The sequence below is a fragment of the Spermophilus citellus genome, assembly GCF_964194105.1.
Source record: "Spermophilus citellus genome assembly, chromosome: 7".
Classification (NCBI taxonomy): Eukaryota; Metazoa; Chordata; class Mammalia; order Rodentia; family Sciuridae; genus Spermophilus; species Spermophilus citellus.
Window position 1 is genome coordinate 115,224,875 of NC_138188.1, and position 21,950 is coordinate 115,246,824.

The 21,950-nt window shown below is 35.6% G+C and overlaps 1 protein-coding gene across 3 annotated transcripts in view; it reads left to right on the forward strand.

Moving 5' to 3' along the window:
* The window catches only part of FGF12 (fibroblast growth factor 12), a 544,642-nt gene that overhangs the window by 345,705 nt on the left and 176,987 nt on the right, over positions 1 to 21,950 (forward strand). For all 3 annotated transcript variants that reach the window (XM_081302066.1, XM_081302065.1, XM_081302064.1), the window contains one exon: positions 4,768 to 4,878. In XM_081302066.1, coding sequence (XP_081158192.1) covers positions 4,768 to 4,878 — 111 coding nt within the window. The remainder of the gene's footprint in view (positions 1 to 4,767; positions 4,879 to 21,950) is intronic.

A 21,950-nucleotide genomic window follows, 5' to 3' on the forward strand; every position in this document is an offset into this window, starting at 1 on the left:
TGTTCTATGTTCTGTAACCTAGTACTCCTCCTGAGATGTGAGCTGGTGCCTTGGCTCTATTCTGGGTTTCTACTGTGAGCCTAGGTAACTGCTCCATGGGTAACAAGTCAAGCCAGTGGGGAGGCCTAGAGAGCTCCCACAGGTGTCAGCTTCTCTGAGTGGCTGTGAATTCAAACTTTCTGTTGAAATTACCGTATCAGGGCTGGGGATGTGGCTCAAGTGGTAGCGCGCTCGCCTGGCATGCGTGCGGCCCGGGTTCGATCCTCAGCACCACATACCAACAAAGATGTTGTGTCCGCCGAGAACTAAAAAATAATAAATATTAAAAAATTCTCTCTCTCTCTCTCTCTCTCTCTCTCTCTCTCTCTCTCTCTCTCTCTCTCTCCTCTTTCACTCTCTCTTTAAAAAAAAAAAAAAAAAGAAATTACCGTATCATCCTGAAGGGATACAGTGTTGAATAAGAGCTCTTATTTATCCTTTACTTTCATTCTTACTCAACCTTGCTGAGGGTGAAATTATTTTTCTTCTTCCTCTTCCTCCTTCCTTCTTCTTTCTCTTCCTCCTCCTCCTCCTCCTTCTGGCTATAATTGCTATTTTAATATCTTTTATTTTATAATGATATTTAGTTTATAGAGAAGATAATTGTTTCCCTTATCAACATGTTAGAATGGCATATGTGTCAGAGTGAAGAAGCAATATTGATACATTATGATTAACTGAGCCCAGGCTTTATTCAGATTTCCTTTGTTTTTACCTAAATTTCTTTTACTGTGTTAGGATCCCATCCAGGATACCACATTATATTTAGTTATCATGTCTCCTTAGATTCCTCTTGTCTGGTATTTTTTTCATTTTTTCCTTTTCTTCAACAACCTTGAGAATTTTGAGGAGTATGAGTCAAGAATTGAATTGGCATTTGTCTGGTGTTTTTATCAAAATTAGACAGAGGTTGTGGAGTTTTGGAGGAAGATCACAGAGGTAAAATGCCACTCTCATTCTGTCACATCAAGGATACATGCATTCAGCATGGTTTATGACTACAAAAGTTAACCTTGATTACCTGGTTGAAGTAGTGTTTTTTCTGTCAGGTTTCCCCACTGTAAAGTTACTCCCCCTCCCCAATCCCATTTCATACTGTACCCTTTGGAAGGAAGCCATCATGGGGAGCCTGTGGAAGTTTCTTATTCATGTCACAGTCCAAGGTGTTTCTGAGAGCTATTGTCTTTTCTCCACACCAGTTATTCAGGGACCCAGCATTCTTCTATTCTTTTGCTCTGACATCCCTGAGGGCTTTGTCATCTTAATCCAGCCAGAGTTAAGGAAAAGAGAATGTGGAGGAGAATGTTTGCTTTTAAAAGTCTTGGCCTGAAAATGGCACACATCACTTCCACTTACATTCCATATGACACTTATTCATCTGCCAAACCTAATTGCAAGGGAGGCTAGGACATATGGTCTAGCTGGGTGCCCAGGAAAAAGAGGAAATGGATTTGAGTGAAATGCTAGCAGTATGTGCCATCCCACTTTACAGAAGAAAAGGTAACAAACCAGCCTCTAGTAATATAGCCATCAATATATGTCTCTTTTAAAAAAATGCAATAGAAGAACATAATGTTAGAATCAAGGAAAGTCATTTAAATTGAAAAAAAAATCCTAGCACAATCAAAAACTTATGCCATTGACTGTATTTAATGAATTTCACTGTTGCTGTGTGAATACTGGTTGAGAACAGATACTTTCATGTCAGCATTTGAATACTTCTGCCCTATATTCTACCTGTTCTAGACTCTGCATTGTTCCCAGAGTCTGCTCTGTCTTCCTGTCTTGAATGCCTCCCTCCCCCCAGACCCCAGGAAAAGCCAACTCATTCCTTAATTCCTCAAGTGACAGATGAGGTATCTTAGCTTAAGTCCCTGCTCCTAAGGACTATCAGGACACTTTGCTTCCCTCTCTCATCTAGCATAGGTCCCCTGCTAGTGCTACTAGTGTTAACTATCATATGTTTTGTTTTGTTGACTGAGTGCTCCTTGGGGATTCCATAGATTTTACAGGTCCCTGGGAAGAATCGGACAAATAATATGCGTGTTTGTTGAAAGTACCCAGGGTGTAGGATGCTAGATATGCTTAAAAAGTCATTTCATGGTTTTAATTCCTTTTTGAAAAAAATAGCAAAACATATTATTTTCCCATATATTTTAAAAGAGTTCTTCACTTATGTTGTCAGCTTTTGTGAAGGAGGGGATCTTGGGCTTAGTCTGGGAAGACTGGTAGAGCCTGACAGATGGGAGTGAGGCACTGGCCCATCAAGTGGGCAGTGTAACTTTGAGTGACCTGTCTGAGGTTCTAGGTGTTTGTTCAAAGGATGGCCAGGTCTCCTGTGAAACTTCAAGAGGTTCACTTTTGTAGATCATCACATAGTTACAACTCAAGTTACTGGGCTTGTTCTGGCGTTGATCTCAGCACTGGGGGTTGGTATAAAAGTCTAGTGCTCATTATCCTGAATAGGAGTTACCAACCTGAATTCCCAGAGTCCCAATAGGGGGATAGCTTCACCACGACAAAAGAAGTGTTTAATTACAGGTAAAGAAAGAGGAGCCTGAAGAAAACAAACATTCATTTGCAGGCTTTAATGACTAAGCTGCCATGCCTTTCATTACCAACAAAAGCATGACTTCTTCATGAATTAAGAGGTGGTTGCCCCTTTCCTTCTTTCTGCCACTTTCAATCCTCTATTCTCAGTCCACTGTTACTGGAGTGGCTTTACAAGCTCAATCATCATTTTACTAAAACAGAAACCAGGAGACATGGGGTCTTCTCTGTGTTATCTCTTCATTTTATCTGCATTGTTTCTTTGGTTTTTATAGTTGAAATGTCAGACCTTAATTAGAATTCATATTTTTATATGGTCTCATACTATCATATTGTTATTCATTTGAAGTTCTCAAAGATTAAAATTAGGGTACGAAATTTTTTTTTTTTCGTTATGTAGATGCAAACCCTGAGACCAGGTATTCTGTGATTTTATCATGACCCCAAAGGCAATTGGAGTTCAGATTTGGGTCTTCTGACTCCGAATTTGGAACTGAGTATGCTACATCAGAAGCTGCTGGTCAGCCAGGGAGCTTCATTCAAAGGCTCCCCTCAAGTTGTTTGCTGTGAGGTTAGCTCCCTGTGTGTTTCTCTGACATGGCCTGTTGTGTGGGATTAGGTGAGTCTGTGGAAGAAAAAGCATTACCCAAGGTCTGCAACCACTCAGGGCAGAGGATTCAAACATACTCAAAGTGAATAGAGACCCATAAAGGGACCTAAAGATCATTTAATTTAACTTCTGGATTTCATTCATAAGGAAAATGAAGTCCACAAATTACAAATTGAATTTACTTAATTCAAAAAGATAATGGATAGCTATTGTTTAGAATGCCTAGTTTCCAGTTCAGTTCTTTTTTCATTAACCTTCTTCCTCATTCACAATTTTCTTGTCACTTCTCTTGCTTCATAGAATTGCTTGGAAGAAGACGTGACGATATTGGCATGCTCAATTTGGGCAATGAAATGGTGGTTCAAAACTCCCATAGACATATTGTATCCACAGAGCTAAACATATCCAGTCCTTAACTACAATCCCTTTTAGACCTAAATGTGAATAAATGTGTTCTGTTTAATACACACTGCCCAGCATTTTGCCTGAATGGGGGAAACAAAAAAAGACATCTGTGGTAAATATGGTTTGAATAAATGGCAAAGATGAAGTTGATAGGCATGAATTCAGTGATTGTCCTTCTGAGGTTATTATATTGCTGTGTCAGCGTTCACATGATCTCCATCTTGCCTCAGTTTTTTATCACCAGAAGCAGCATTTTTCTTTTTCTCCTCATTTTTATGAAATAATTAGGGCTATAAATGCACTAGAATAATTTTCACCCAACACCAGAAACCAAAAGATGGTGACTCTGTGGAAACTAGATTGTTGCTGGCAGCCAACATCACAATGAGAAAGCTTTAAATATTTATATTTAGCTGATGAACAAATATCCAAATGTGGTATACAAAAGCCAGTTTGATGATAGTTATGTGTAGGGAGTTTTAAAAGTGAAGATATTTGGTTTGAAATTTTTAAAGAAATATGCAGGATTTTATTTATTTAGTTTGGGTACTGGAAAACGACTTTTGCAGAACTGGGGATCTTCCTTGGTGAAGTGTTTAGTTAAGGTGAAATCTGTGTCATGAGATGTCATTGGAAAGCATGAGGGGTTTGCTGGTACCAATAATTCTCATCTAAGATATTATTTTTTCTGGCTAAATTAGATCAGAATATCAAAACCCGGGAATTTCTGATGGATATTTGACAGATAGCAGAAATAGAAGTCTTACACTGCCTGATCATAGCTGCTGGAAGCTTCTGAGGAATTACAGTAGCATTTTGGCTTAAAAAATGATTCTGGAACAGGACCATAAACTTGGTAGTATCTTGTAGCCATACACCAGATGCAGAAGGGAGGGGAAATAATTCACTTATTAGTGTGTCTCTGTATTTTTCTAATCATAATTAACATTTATTTATTTACATTCGATACTGATGCAAAGTATTTTGGTTCTGCTTCTAGAAGTATAGATATGTTACTGAAATTCCCCCCTTACAAATACTAATTTCAGTTTATACCATCGGCATTTATGCATTTACTTACATAATGTGTTTCACAAATTTGCAATTGTGCATTTTATAAACAAAATTAAAATTTGAATAATTATTTCATTTTTGTTTTTCAGAACCCCAGCTGAAAGGAATTGTGACAAGGTTATTCAGCCAGCAGGGATATTTCCTGCAGATGCACCCAGATGGTACCATTGACGGGACCAAGGACGAAAACAGTGACTACAGTAAGGAACATTAGCTTCTCAAAATATGATTACAAATCAAATGCATAACCCAGAGTATCTTCTATTTAAAACATGGCCAGGCTTCCTTTTGAACTATTTAACTATTAGTGAGCTAGTGTCTTTCCATTTATCCTTCTAGCCATGGATTCCCTACACCAAAGAGAAAGTGTGGGAGAGAAGTTATGTACTCACTGAGGAGATAGAAGGCTTGAAGGTGTTCCATCTGATCAATAGATGAAAATTTCTTCCTATTGCAGAGATTTTCATCAGGGTAATGATAAGTACTCATAGGAACAATTCAGATATTCTAGCACAAGATGGTGTTTAGGTCCTGGAACCTAATAGTGAATATAAGTTATAATTTTTAGAATATAATTTCTGGAAGGTAAAAATTATTTCTTAAGGCAAACATTGAATGCACACATATGTGCATTATATGTTAAATCATTTTGGTTAAAATTAAATAAATACTATGTATTTATACATTATGATTTTTCAACAGTATATACAATAGTAATAAGATGATAAAGATTGGTATATCTGACATGGAATTTTAAAAATAATTTTTGAGCCTGGTGTGGTGGTGCATGCCTCTAATCCCAGTGCCTCTAATCCCTGTGTCACCCATGTTAATTCTGAGATACCCCTACTTCACAGTTTCCTTTTAAACAAATGAGATAGGAGGATCACAAGTTCAAATCCAGCTTCAGCAATTTAGCAAGGCCCTAAGCAACTCAGGGAGACCCTGTCTCTATATAAAATACAAAGAAGGGCTGGGAATGTGGCTCAGTGGATAAGCGCCTAGGTTCAATCTCTGATATACCCCCAAAGAAAAAATCGAAATAAAAGTGCCAAGTATTAATATATTGATAATAAAATCCATAGAAATAGTTTTTAAGTAGTTTAACTTTACAGTTGAGAAATCAAAGTATGACAGTGTGTTTGCATTTTAGAAAAAAATTCAAATACAGGCTTGAGTCAAGGGTATTTCTCATATATTTCAACTTCTTCATAATCATACAGATACCTCTGGGTAAATTCATATTACTCTAAACTTATTCTGGATGCTGTATTTTTCTTAAGTTTATTTATATTAACTTTTAGATCTTTAGTGTTGGACACATAGTAAGTATTCATTAATATCTGTGCAGTAGAGTTGGACTCTGAGGGTTGTGATTTTGAGGTCAAACTGAAAATATAAAAAAACCTTCTCAGCCAATGTAGGAAAACTGATGTTTCACAATGATATAGCCTCTAAATTAATCATAAAGATTTGAGGAATGATTCAAAGTCCTTAAAGTGTCAGGATACTCTCATTCACCCCTTCTGAATTTTCTTTGTTTGCTTAATATTGAACATTACAAAATATGAATTACAATAAAGAAAAGATCTTATTATGAAGAATTTCAATGCAGTTTTCTTGCTGTCAGTTTTCAGCAAAGTAGTTGATTAGCTTATTGTGTTTTGCATTGTTAGTTTGTATTTATGTGAATGAATTCTTTAAATGATTCAAGTTTTCAATTCAGTATAGAAAATAAGAGTATTCTTCTCTCCATGTAAGATTGGCATCTACTGCATCTGTACTTGAATGTTTAGGGAGGATGTAGGGAGGATTCAAGTATAAAGGAATCAACCCACAGCTTAGCTGTGTCACCCATATTAATTCTGAGATATCCCTACTTCACAGTTTCCTTTTAAACAAATGAGGTGACAGGACATGATAATTATATCAATATTCTCTATTTGCATCATCCTCCCAGATCTTGTATATACCTACTTATACATACATACATTTATATACATATACTTTTGTATATATGTATATGTATGTATATATTTGTGTGAGTGTATATATATTAAATTAATGACTGACACGTATGTACCCTCCACATACCATACTGAAGATGATGGATGATGCCTTTTGTCACTGCTTTTAGCAAGTGTCTGAACTCAAAAATTTAAACCAATTTTTTATTGTGATGAACTCCTGCATACACTTTTTGATAAATTGTTCTTAAAAACAGTTTACATGTACAAAATAAAAGGAATAATGTACATTTAATTTGGATACATATCACCAATTTAAAATTAATTAAAAATTTCAATACATTTGAACTCCATGTATATATATATATTGGTATAATGTGTACTTACATCATTCATAATATTGTTATATATACTTTTAAACTTTTTATAAGTGAGAACATTGTCATATATATCTTTTATGTACTTCAGTCTTAATATTATAGTGTGAGGTCTGTATAGGTAATATACTTTATCTACTTTATTTTTGTAAAATATTTCACCATATGCATATAGCTAAATATAGCTATCCATTCTTCTTTGACCAATATTTTAAATTTCTATTTTAAGACAATTAAAAACAGGCCACCAAGATCTTTCTTTCATCTCTCTTTAAAAAATGACACACATCTCACCTTGGCACTATGTGTTCTGATATTCCCCTCAACAGTGTTAGTCATCTTTCCATTACTGTAATAAATACCTGTAAAAATCCACTTAAAAAGAAGAAAGATTTATTTTGGTTCACAGTTTTGGAGATGTCAGACTATGACTGTTAACCCTATTCCTTTGGGCCTGTGGTGGCACAGTACACTTTGGTGGGAGCATGTTGCAGAGGAGATCTTCTTACCACGTGGTTGGGATGTGTAAGAGAGCAAGGAAGGGCCAGGGTCCCACAATCCCCTTCCAGCACATGCTCCCAAATGACTGGAAGACCCTCCCAACTAGGCCTCAAGCCTTTAACACATTGGCCCTTGGGGGACATTCCAAATCCAAACTATGGCACTCATGTTACTTCTTTGCATCACTGCTGAGAGCACTAGACATATATGTTATTGTTATTTATTTGTTTATTTTTGTCCCAAGCACATGCAAGTTCCACAAGAGGAGAGATTTTGTTTTGATCTTTCATGTGTATTTAGAATGATTGCTTCTACTCAGTAGGAGTGAAATGGATGAATTAATGAATGACCATCTCCCCATGAATATGTGAAAAAATTTTTTCTAGGTTATTGGCTAAATACTTTTCCCCACCCACATGCTTTGCAGCTGTTTCTTTCAAAATCATTTTAGATTTTAGAAAAATGACAAAGTAATATAGCAAGTTCCTTTACATACTCTCCTCCCAGCTTCCTGTAATGTCAGTCATGTAACAATACAATTGTCAAAACCAGGAAATGAACACTGTTAAATGCTATAGCCATTTCTTGAGTTACAACCTTCATTCAGATTTCACCTTTTCAAGTGTACTGTATTCTGACCCCTCTCCTATAGATTTAATAAAAAACTTCAGATGAAAATAACTTTTATATATACTTTTCCTGAGTGAAGATCAGGGGTAAAAAATATCAGAGTGATATTTAAATCCTACTCATGTTTTTTAATAGAAAAATTATAAGCCTCTAAGTTGTTAAAATGCCTTTTCTTTCTCCACTTTGTGTGGGTGGAGAGTAAAAGCAGTTGATTGTTTGAAAAAAAAATCTTGTTACTATGAGCATCTGTCAGAAATGTGTTGTTTGGTTCACCAGATATCATTAGGTCCAACTAACTTTACCATGGTATCTTGCACAGCATTGATAAAGGCACCTGTTCTTTTGTTCATGAAGAAAAGACTAATTGCATGTAATTGAGTACAAACACAAATGGGTTTGTCAGCAGTAACAGATAAAAATCTCTACAAATGTAATGATAACAAAAAGAAAAAAATTGCAGAACTGTGTCGAAACCCTGGTACAAAAAAGACATTTGCAGTTTGGAGGGTATTAATAGGAATATTTTACATAAAATTGAAAAGCTAATTATTCTGCTCCACAAGCTACCAAAGAAGAGACATTTGAAGAGGTTAAAAATGCTAGGAAGACAACAATGAAGATATTTTAACCAAATGTATTGTTCTCCTCATCTGAACAAAGATTGCTAAGAGCCCTTTGACTGAGGAAGGGGCTGCCTGATGAGTTAGTGCTGTGGTTAAACTGGGGAGAGGTTTTCAAGAAAGCCCCTGGGGCATGGAGGGAGAAGCCCTTGGTGGCTGGAAGAGTCTCAGAGTTCAGTGACTTTTTTATTTTTTAATTAATTTTTTTTTTTTTTTGTGGCTGTAGATGGATAGTACACCTTTATTTATTTATTTATTGTTTATTTTTATGTGGTGCTGAAGATCAAACCCAGTACCTCCTACGTGCCAGGCAAATGCTTTACCACTGAGCCACAACTCCACCCCCAGGGTTGAGACATTTAAAGTCCCCTCCAGTTATGAGGAGTTTCTTTTGAAACACATATTGAATAGGTAAGATAAGTGTATGTGACAGCCAGGTGCTGGCTTGGCAATCTCACAAAATCAGACAAGGCCACTGTGAAATGTGGATCAAGAAAAAAAGCAAAACCACTCAGGAATCACGTGGTCAGAACTACAAAATGACCAAGTCTTTCTCTATCGTGGGCTATGTGAGTGGCCACTGGTGCTTTACCAAAACTGGCTTTCTCCTTGCTGTTTTTCTTGCCTTCTAGATAAGATTATCAAAATACCCAACCATAGAATCACACCTACCTTTTCAGAACACCGGTCTGGAGCAAAGGCACAGTTCTCTGGAGCTCTCCCTCAATCACCAAACACACCCAAAGCTTCTGAGTCTTTTCTTTCATCCTCTTGCTGAGATGTTCCTGCTTTTGCCATGGTGTATGATACAGAGTAGATAATCTTGTTACAGAGTAGATAAACCCAATTTGGTCAATCACAGTTTTGTTTCTGATATTTTTTGGCTAGAAGGTGTTGACACAGTCAAAAACACTTTTATTTCTTGAACCCCTTCTACTACCTGGCCACATTTTTGGTATGTTTTTGAACATATTCTGTGCATTTGTCACTTTATAAAAATTGTTTCTCTCTCTCTCCCCTCCCCCATCTCTCTTTCTCTTGTTTGTTATATTTTTATTTATAATGGATCTGCAAGGTTTTCCATATTGATACATATACAATGGAATAATTTAAGTACCTAATTTGCTATTGATGCAGATTACAATTCTTTCTAATAGTTTAAAAATGCAAACAGTGCATGGAAGTAATTTTTCATATGTGCAAATGTATTTACAGGATGGATGCTTAGCAGAACTGCTAGGTCAAGGATAGATGCCTTTGTTATTTTGAAAGATACCATCTAATTGCTTTTCATTCCATGAATGTACACTGAGAATGTCTGTTTCCTTATCTTCTAGTCAACATGGTGCTACAAAATTTGGAGTTTGATGATGCCTTAAGACAAAAATTTTGAACTTTTCTCATCATGAGTTAGTTTGAAGACTTGTTTACATAAGAGCCATCTGTACTTCTTTTTCTATGATATGACTGTTTATATTTGATTCTATAAAATGTTTGTTTTATCATTTGTAGTAAATCTGTATGTAAAAAATTTGTTCTTTGCTATGAGATGTATATTTTGGATCATTTTGTTGTCTTTGATGGATTTTTTTGTGTGTGTGCCATGCTTCACTGCATTCTATTGTAAATATGCTTTTATCTTCTTGATTTTTCTTTCCTATTTAAAAAGACTGCTAGTTCCAAGATGAATTCTCCAGTTTTGTTTTGCTAATATATTCTTTCATTTTTATACTTAATACTGAATTGATCTGGAATTTATTTCTTGGGATCTTTTGATTTGATTCTAGACCTCTAACGTTTATGTTCCTATAAATTGCAAATACAAATACAAGTATAAATATATTAAATTGCTATGAGGTCAGTATAAAGGAACATACTTAAAAATAGTCTCTGTCTAATTTTCAGAAATTCAATTGGAAATGTAAAAATCTAGTCATCTAGTTATGTTTTCTATACAATACCAAACATATGTTTTGATACAGCAGTCACAAGTATATAGAAACAGTCAAAGCTAGCAGAATCTAGTATTTCTAAACTTTGAACAGAAACACCATCCAAATAATTAGTTGGAAAAATTATCAAGGAAATTTTGTATTTCTTACTACAGGAGAATACAGATACTGCCCAAAATTATGAAGAAGTTCTCTGTCCTTAACAGGGTGTCTCTCTGGCCAAGAAGTTCATTTCTTTCACATACTCAAGCATATGTGTTATAGTATGCTTGGGAAAGTGAGGGAAATAATATCCTATCATTAGGTATGCTGTTCCATACCTAATGATAGGATATTTTTTTTCTTGTGTCATCTGTATTTTAATAATATATCATGAATTTGTACGTGTGAACTCATATTCTATTTGGATAGAAAAAAAAGAAACACATATATTATCTTGCTGATTTTCTTTAAGCAAGGTTATAATCTTGAGCAACAGTTTGGTACAGGTGTTGATACTCATAGAGTTGCATGTCTTCTGAAGAGCACAGTTGATCTTCAGCTTTAACTTATGAATTAATCTATTTCATTTGATTTTTATAAATAAAGGTAAAATGTACTTTTATGTCAAAATTCAGAAGGTGTCTCAGGTAGTTGTCAGAAATCTATGTTTTTGTTGACTCTTATTTCTAAAGATAGTGCCTCCAAGTAATACTTGTGCAAAGCTTGAACAAGAACCAGTCATTTCCTTCAATAGTTCACCCCTTGTCACAAATCATAACAGAATAAATTGCTCATAATTTTTAAATCTTGGTTTATCACTTTCTTCTTAGTTTCAAATTTCATTTTGTTCTTAAGACTTCTGCCCCACCACCCTCCTTAGACTTCTGGTCAGTAAAGCAAGATGTGAGCCATTTGAAATTATTTCTAAATTGCTCTATAACTATTTATAGGTATGTTTATAAGCAGAATACACAGTGGGTTAAGAATGTTGCAAGAGCTACATAACCAATTATATTCCTAGAAGGTGCTAAGTAGTCTTTAGACCCTTTCTGACTCTGTGAAGTGACTGGCACTTTGACCTTGGACAAGTAACATAAACTTTCTCCAGTTTAACCAAGCTTAGATATGTACAGAGTTGGAGGAATAGAGAATCTCCAAGATTATAATAGCCATTTTCCCCCTTTACATATAGAAATAAAACGTATGCCCAGGAAAATGTATTGACCACTTCCATTTCTTTAAATAGCATTTGTTCTGAAAGGTATTTCATTGTTATATTTCCTGTCTTCAGTTGTCAAGTTTGTGTGTGAAGACCCAAGGAGTCACACACATACGTGAGAGACCAATATTTGAATCCAGAATATCAGACTTGAGATTCTGTGCCTTAACCTCTCCATTTCTTAATTCCCTCATTTGTTAAATGAAAATTATAAGAGTATTTAGATCACAGGATTGTGTACATTAAATAGGTTGATTGGTAAAAAGTGCTTAAAACAGTGCCTTGAACACAGTTATAAATGCTCTTGGTAGTTGTCAGCCTTTTTCGTAGAGTAAGAGAGCCCTTATTTGCAAGAAGCTCACAGCGCCACTCTAACAGAAGTAGAATTCTTCATGGTGGCCATCATTATATGAAAGCGTTTGGAAGTATTGACATTGGAGGGTATTGAAGAATACCATATATTTTTAGGTCTTGGAGTTTTTACACATGGCAATTCCTTTTAGTTGGAATGTCTTCACCAATCTTAGGCACCTGGTAAGTACCTTTATCCTTCAGAACCCCCCTCAACCCTTATCCCCTTCATGAAAGGCCATCTCTAGCAATCCCCCTCCACTGCTGTCCCCCCACAAAACCCCACATAAATAATGCACTTTCCGCCACTATACTTAAACCCTAGGCATTCATTTACAGCTTCACAAGTTGCATTCTTCTAAAGTTCCTTATTCACATTTGTGTTTTTTGTTACTTCTTTATTTGCTCTTTTTTCTAGTACAACAGTGGATGTTTTCCAAGATCCCAAACTATAGTTCCACAGATGTGTTTAACTTATCTGGCACCCTTTAAGGGGAAATATCCAGTGGATTAAGGCATTGGATGCACCTGCTTGTTCCTGTTTCCCTCCTACCTGCATAGGTTCTGAAGACTGAGTTTGGGGTACCTGTAAGTCTCATTGAATATTTGCGAAAAATAGATGAACACATCACAGGAACAGAGTGCCTCTCTTAAATATCACCAATTGTAAGACACAGTGACTTGGGCTGTGAGTCAGAGAGCCTGATTTCCACTCCAGGTCTTTCTCTAATTAGCTGTCTGATCTTTTTAAGTCATACAACCTTTGGGTGCATCGGTTTTCTACTCTGTAAAATGAGGTATTTGGAAAAGATGATCTCCAAAGTCCCTAAGAGATCTAAAATTTTGCAAGCCTACAAAGTGACAATGATTTTTGTTTGTACCTTTGAAATACTTTACAAAAAGGGGTAAAATTATAAGATCAGATTAATCTTTTGCATCAAGTAGAAAACAGCAGTGAATTTACTTCTTGTTTCAATACATATACTGATTTGAACTACTTCTCAATACTCTTTCCACTACCTAGTCCAAGTTCTTCCCTGTTTGGATTTGAGCAGCAATTTTCTCACTGAGATTTCTACTGAAGGCTTCTGCCATTCAGTCTGTTCTCTACACAGTGGCCAGAGTGACCCAGTTAAGGCATAAAGTGTGATGGGTTCTCTCTGCTCAGTCGCTTTCATCACACACCATTAAGGGGAAAATCCAGATTTTATCCCATGAGCAATAAAATTTTATATAACCCCATATAGTGTTCTTATTCTCTCTCTTCCTTCTGCTGGTTCCTTGCTGTTTTCCTCAAGCACACCAACCACATTCCTCCCTCAAGGCACTGTAAAAACCTATTCTCATCTTCTGGAATGGTCTTTCAAATATCCAATAGCCCAGTCCCTCATCTTAACACTGTACTAGAAAGTGAGATCTTCTCTGGTTAATCTATATAAATCTTAACCCCTATGATCAACAGTCTGCCTTGGCTACATGGACATTTTTTCTCTAGAACTCTTGCCACTATCTGATATACACAATTATTTTAGTATTTCTCTCCACTACTAAGGTGTTTCCAGATGCCACTATTTATCTCATTCTATACTTACATGTTATTTATTTTAATAATTATGACATTCTCTGAAAGCAAGATGAATTTCCTATTGTCTTTGAATATCCTTGCCCCACCTTTCCTTCTGATTTCTTTAACTGGAAGAACTGCTTTCTCCTCTGAACAAGTCATATATCTCTTAACACATTTATGTAGTTTGATCTACATGTGTACATGACTTACTTCCTTTAGGTTGTGAGCTCCTTGAAGACACTGATTTATTGCTGCACTGGCCTATAATAAGGACTTAATAATGTGTGAGGCTTTAATGGGTATGGAATGTAAATTAATAGTCATGATAGTATGATCAGCCTACCATTTAAATGGAAAGGCTTAATAAGAACGCAAGCTTCACCAGAGCAAGAAGCTTTGCATTTTGCACTGTTGTGTCTTCCAGTGCCTAAATAGTACTTGACACCTGTTAGATATTCATTATTTGTTGGATAAACAAATGAAAGTGAAAAATTTGGAGAACAATCCCATCAGTGAATATGGTTGTGTGGGGTTACACCTGGCTTGAAGGATTAATGCAAATTGGATCATGCTTATATTTTGTCACAAGAGTGACAATTTAAGAGCATTCAAAGAAGGAATAAGGAAGCAACTTTCTACTTTAAAAACAGGAAGAAAATTGAGTATGCTTCATCTGGAAAAGTGAACTGTATAGTAGTAATTGTAAAACAAGACACTCTATTTTTTCCCCCTTAAAGTCAGAGCAGGGGCTAATATTTTCTTAGAAGTTGGCTTATATATTGTAATTCATGAAAGCTTTTTAAATTTTGGAGAGAATAAAACAAGACACTGTTGAACAGTGTTGGATATATCTTCAAAGTGATATGTGAATATATATCCATGGTGATAATTACAGAAACATCATTTTCTGAAAGTGTGTTAATAGTACATTTATCCATAAAAAAGGAATCAATGTTTTATTATCATCTAAGACCTGGAATCTAAATTTAAGCTAAAATGTTGCCGGAAAAGGAAAATAAATACCCAGGTGTTTTAAGAATAAAATAAAGGAGAAGATGTCTCTTGAGGTAGTGGAAAAGAGCATTAGAATTTTAATGAATTGGAGACTATTAAAAGTCCATTGAAATATATTACCTTATTTTGAGGCTCTGAGATTGGAGTTGATTTATTCAAGCAGAGTAAGTGTAACTCAGTTCTAGGCAATCTAGATCTTGAGTCCTTTTCTCTGGAAAAGTTACAATTTGCCAGTTTGTATGGATTTACCCATATACTTAATTAATGGTAGTGAAGTTTGTTTTATGTTAGTGGTTTGATCAGGTATTAAGTATGTAACCACCAAATAAATAAGGGATACATCATAAATGTGTGTTCATGTGGGATAATTTTCATGGAACACTACCATGAAATATAAAAGAAAAGATTATATATTTTCAGTGAGAGATCTGGAAAATAAAAAGCTTGCCTATGAGCCAAGAATTGTTTTTTAACCTATGAGTTTGGGACATATAGAAAACAACAGCTAATTTTTACTGAGTACTTTCTAAATATTTAGTATAGGATTATAAAAACTTTATAAATTTTAGTCATTTAAGTCTAATAGCATTCTAAAACAGGTACTATAATCAATCTCACTTAGAAGATGAGTAAACTGAGATTAATGAAAATTAAACAATTATCCCATGGGCACACAGATATTAAGTGATAGACCCAGGATTTCAACTCAGAAGGTTCAATACTAGAGTTCCTTGGTCCAGTCTGCACTGCATCCCCAATTTCTCTTTGTATTTTTTGGTTCATATTTCCCAGTGCATGTTGAACATTTCCTTAAATCATACCTATGCATTCTTCTGACAACACTTTTAAAAAGTATTAAGAAGGAACTGTGAATTATTTATAGGATATTTTTAATATTCATCTAAACATTGAACTTGAGAGAATTTTTCTTCAATGTATTTGATTTACTAACAAAAACATTTTTGAAGATAGTAAACCATTATACAATCACTTTAAAGGCTCTAAATAGTCTGGTTGCCTATTTCATATATCTTACATGGGATACTTGGAGGCTTGAGGTGTGTTGTAGTATGTGTATGTTTGTATGTGTGTATATATTTTTTTTTTTACATATTATTCAGCAGCCTAGCTAGAGTGATACTGAGCAGGCATCCAGCCAAACTCTAGTGAGCCTGCACTTAGTACATCTGCTTTCCCTGACATTGAGACAGAATGCAGAACACATATCCATGTCAAAATGTCTATACAGCATTGTTAAGCATACTTCATAGTATCATAGTTGAATTAAAAAAAAAATCCCAGAGAGCTTCTCCTTGCTCCCTCCAACTTAGGTATTGGTGGAATATTGCATTTGTTGTTTCTTCAGCATGCACAATTTCCTACACTTGAGGAAGCAGTGTAGTGTTATGAACAGCCCATGGGATTTCAGAGACAATATCCAGCCATGGATATTTGTATGCATTTTTTCACTTGCACATTTGGGCTGTACAAAACATGGGAAATTAGGTTGGCACTTTGAAACTGTAGTTTCTGTAAAATGGGTATTATATTGAAGAACTTGAATTTGATAATGTCAAACTTACCCTCAGGGAAGGAAGTGCTTTGGAAGTCTGTAAACAGAAGCAATGTATGCTGGCTGGAGTGTGAGCAAGAGTCATTTCAGAGAATATGGACATCATCAGCAGAGCTCTTATGTATTGCGTAAGAAGTTGTTTGAAGTTTCAGTGCTCCTTTAGCACTACACTGAGTTTTATCATCTTTGGGAGAATTGACCAAAGCTTAATTTAGACAAAACTCAACCTTGTTGCCCTTGGGGTTTCCCTCTGAAGGATGGAATCATATTGTCTCTTCTCCATCCTCTATACTGCTGATGATCTGAACAGGGAAAGTCCTACATTTCCTGTGCAAAGGAAGATGGCCAAAGTTTCCAGAGCAATGGCTCCAAATGTTTCATCACATTAAAAGCACCAGGTAACTTTAAAAACTCCTGATACCCAGGTCTCACTCCAAAACAATAAAATCATAATCTGTAAGGACAGAACCCTGGCATCAATATTCTTTTCAAATGACCCAGATGATTTCAAAAAGCAGTCAAATGTAAGAACCATGACTTATTCTGTGTTGCTTCTCATACTTAGCTTACATCAGAATCACCTTGAGGGCTAGTGAAACTACTGCTTATTGGGCTTTACCAACAGAGTTTCTAACTTAGAAGGTTGGAGGGTGAGGTATTGGACACTTCGTACCTGTAATCAGTTTCCACTTTGAGAACCACTACTCTAGAGCTGTGCTGCTCAAACATCAAATGCATAGTTATCTCCCAGGGACCTTGTTAAAATGTAAATTTTGAGTCAGTAATCCTTGGATGGGCTCTGAGATTCTGCCTCTCCAAATCACTCCTGGTGATGCTGATGCTGTTCTCTTTGAGTAGCAAGGGTTGGTCCACTGATTGGTAAGGTTTGAAAAGCATCAGCATCACCTTGGAGCTTGTTCGAACTACCCTCGACTCTTGAGTATGAAATTGCCTCTCAATGATGTTGCACCCTGCAATCATTTGAGGAGTTAAACATATTGAACTTTAATCCCAGAGGTTTTTACTTAATTGATATGGGTGTGACCTGAGCATCAGAATTTTTGAAAAACGCCCCAGAATATGATATACAGTGAAGTTTGTGAACCACTGAGCTAAATTACCTTTGATGTTTTCATTTCAGTTTTTAATGTTTGCATTTCAGATTTTCATTTTTTAAAGTTTTGAGATAAAGTCATACAGTAAGAAATTTATTTTGAAGTACAGTTCCGAGCATTCCATTCTTTCATTAAATGTTTTGTGGCATTTTATTGTGAAAGAAGGACCTCAAGCTAGAGGTGATAAGTCAGTGGCACAAGGGGGTCCTCTTGTGCCTACAGCAGACATCACTAAATTCTCCTAGGACTTCTGAAGGCTTTGTTTCTGGCAGCTACAACAAAATGCTTGGGCTTTCACATATGCCTACCATATGCATGCTTCATTTTCATCCACACCAACAGACTGAAGGCCAACTCATTCTAATTCCAGATTGCAAAAATGAATTTGATGTTACTCCTGCCTCCTATCTGTCCCTAGGGCAGAGGAGAAGGTTGGACTTTTACTTAAAATGAAACTTAATGTCACCGTGATCAGAAATGTCACCAGATTTCAGACATCAGAGATTCCTCCAAGACATGGTGCTCAGCAAAGTTTGTTTTTTAAATTGAATTTTGAAGAATAGCATCAAGATAAATAAGATTTTTGAGAAGTGAATTTCAGATAAGAAGGCACAAAGTCACATACTGGAGAAGGCTTCTGCCATGTTGGGGGAAAATGTGCTGACTAGTTTGGATGTAGATTGTGGGCAAGTGTTATGGGGCCATAGTTCAAAGAGCCTTAACTGACATTTGGGAGAGTTTGAACTAGGAAAGAAAGAGCTAATATAACTTATTGCAAAAAGAAATCTCACCACATTATAGTCATTCCTTTAGGATCCACTTAGTATTTTTAGAATGAGGCAGGTATACATTCTTGTTTTGGTAATCAATGATAATGAAGAACAAAGTTTTAATTAAGCATATCTAAACTAACTCAAATAAGTTTCCCTGTATTATTTGTGTGTAATTATAATTAAGAACAATTAATGGGTTTATATTTTCTTTGTAAGAGGTTTGTGCATGACTGAAAATTCATTTTCATGATTCCACATTTCTTCGTTATGTTCAATTTTTTAAATTTTCACAACTTAACTACTTGCATTATGTTTACTAGAATTTCTCTTTTATTTCTTAAGAGGAATAATGTCTTATATCTTTTGCCACTAGAATCTCAGTTCACTTCTCAGCTTTTCTACTGGCTGACTTTATGACCCTGGGAAAGTTCTCTGTTTTGTAAATGTGAACACATAAAGCACACATGGAATTATTTTTTTCTATTTTAGACTTCAACCACTATGAAGACAGGGGCCATGTCCTATTCACCACCACATTATAGGTATCTATCATAGTGTCTGGAATATATGCAGTCAACTAATGAATAAACTCAATAAGCTGTTGTATAAATACAGGCAACATAGTGTTTGTTGGAAGATTTATGAAAGATACAAATCTAAAAGCTTCAAAACAGGCAAAAGTTTCATGTGGGATGCTTTTCTTTAGCCCATTGATCTTATGGACTGACACCTGTGCTGCTCACTGAATTCTTCAAGTGGGCTGTGAGACAAGTTCTCTGTAAGACAAATTGGCTGCAGAGAATGAGTGATGACAGGCATTTGCTTTCATTATCGATAGTGATGTGCTTCATTTTTCATCCTAAAGAAAAAAAAGAATCACATTGAATTAACTTGTTAATTATGCAAGCTTTTGAACACCTCTGAAGTAACACAGGGAAGGTTATATGGTACTATTAGGATTAAAAGCCAGTGGCAGGACTTCTACCGGAGCTAGGAAAAATAGATCCAGGGGCTTTTGTCAAAGAAAGGGATCACTGTGCTGCTCATTTTCACCATGCTGAAAACCCACAATGCTCATAAGAAAAATTTTAGTCTCTAAATCCCTTTGCTAATCAGTTCTGTAAGTCAGCAAATTCAGGGGCTGGGGACTAAATCAGTCAGTTGGGTTATTTGACCAATTATTTATAGAGTAGAGTATCAGATTGAAAGCACCTAGTCAACACAGCTAACCATGTTGATTTTACATTCTTATATACTGTTTTATTTTAAATGCATAGTTTAAAATGTCAACAATAAGAGATGAAGTATATTATTTTGTCCCCTCGAATGATGTTTAAAAATTTTTAATTTGAATATGGGACGATGATCACCTCTGCCTGCCCTGGCTCCCATTATGAAAGCTCTAGATCTGGAGATATAATAATAACAACCAAACCAACACCAACAAGGGTGCTTTGTATGTTTTATAGCCTAAGACCGGGTTTGTTTTTATTTTGTTTTCTTCATTGATCTTCATAACAACACAGTGAAGCATTTGGATCTGAGAAATGCTCAGAGAAGTTTGAAATTGGAGATCATCAAGGCCAAAAGCTGTTAAATTTTAGAATGGTGCTTAGGACATGAAACTCAGTGCCCTCATCCCACTATTGTTTCCTTAACTTGGAAGCTAAAGGGAAAGGAGAGTGACATATCTTTCCCTCAATTCTATTTAAAAAAAATGATGTTTTAGAGACCACAGCCCGATAACAACATTTATTAGGCTTCTACAGTGCAATGCTCTCTGGATGCAAAAAACTAAAAAGCAATTAATAATCTTGAAGACCCCCCTAGTTTGTAGGGAGATTCAGGCAAATACAAAAAAGCAATGTGATAAGTGTTGCATGTGGAATGTTCTGGGATTAGGATAAAGGAATGTATAATCAACTTGCCTGGCTTAATACTGCATTTTACCATAATTATATAATCAGTTTTAAATTGGAGGATTTAAGAGTTGAGACCATCTTCTAGTTTGCTGAATACTTAGTAATAACATTTTCTTATTAAGCATGGAAAGGGTGCAGAATTGACTTTAGTAAGTGATAGATAAGTATCTGAAATAAATATTAATTTCAATGCTAAGGAAAAATCAATTCAGTGGTCTGCAAATTATTTTTGTAAATACTACAATTAAAGATATTATAAGAGATCATTGGATGACAGGGAAAAATAGTCCTGTATCCACTTCTTTTTAGGTTAAGATTTTGTGTCATATGATTTGTTATTCACACTTTAACATCATATCTCTATAGAGAACATGTTGAAATGTGGGAGATGATATTGAATTTTTAAGGGAATCTGACATTGAAAGTACACAGAATATAAACCCAAATATCATTCTCTCTCAACATTTTCCACTTGGGGTTTTAATGGGTCATAGGTTGAAAATTTTCATTGCCCATTCAAAAAAATTCAACCCCAGAAATTTAAAATCTAACTTACTTTATAAATACATCTTCATTACTATAAGCAATAAAGGATCTGTTCTTAAGAAATTATTTGGGGATGCTTTGAGTTTGCATCATCCAGAGGCATGTCAAAATGAACTTTCCTTCTTTCCCTCTCTTCTTTGTCCCTTCAAAGACTTGCCATGTTGTTGTTTCTTAAGTTTTGGATTGAGAGTCACCTTTTTGTCACACTTGATGTGGATAACAAATGGGTGGAAATTAAGTTGAATAGAGCATAACATTTATCCAAAGTACTTTTTTTCCAGTCCAATATAATATCATTTTACATGATGTCTGATATCTTGGTTGGATTGGTATCTCCAACTTTTCTCTTTTTCTTTATTTCCTCCAGTCCTGCATCACTCTGCATCCATCTCCCCCCGCCCCATCTTTTCTGTCTCTCTGTTTCTCACACTCTCTCAGCAGCCTCGGGTCAGCTATACTATGTTTCTGCCATCTCAGACCCTGTACATTTTCTGGCTGTTTTATAAGAGTCTATATTTGAATACATTCTGTGTGTGGTAAACATTCTCTTCAGTTTTTCTAACATGCTCAATTATGGAAATATGACCTAGAAAAACTACAAATAAGCAAGCTTAAAGAGAAAGCTGACTCATTTATTTATTCAGCAAATATTGAATAACGGCTTCTCAGACGGAGACACCAAGCTAGGAAACGTGAATAATATAATAAATTTTTTGTTGCCTTGAACGTGGCAACAGAACGATTTACAGATGAAGGTGTGTTCACCAGGGATCTTGTCTGTCAAATTCACTACTCCTAGGATGTAGGCTCCCTGTTTACCTCTCTTATTGTTTCTCTTGCTGAGAAAAAACTTTTAAGTTTAATTAAGTCCCATTTGTTGATTCTTGTTGTTAACTCTTGTGCTATGGGTGTCCTATTAAGGAATTTGGAGCCCGACCCCACAATCTGTAGATCGGATCCAACTTTTTCTTCTATCAGACGCAGAGTCTCTGGTTTGATATCAAGTTCCCTGATCCATTTTGAGTTAACTTTTGTGCATGGCGAGAGAAAGGGATTCAGTTTCATTTTGTTGCATATGGATTTCCAGTTTTCCCAACACCATTTGTTGAAGATGCTATCCTGGGAACAAATCTTTACTCCTCACACTTCAGATAGAGCCCTAA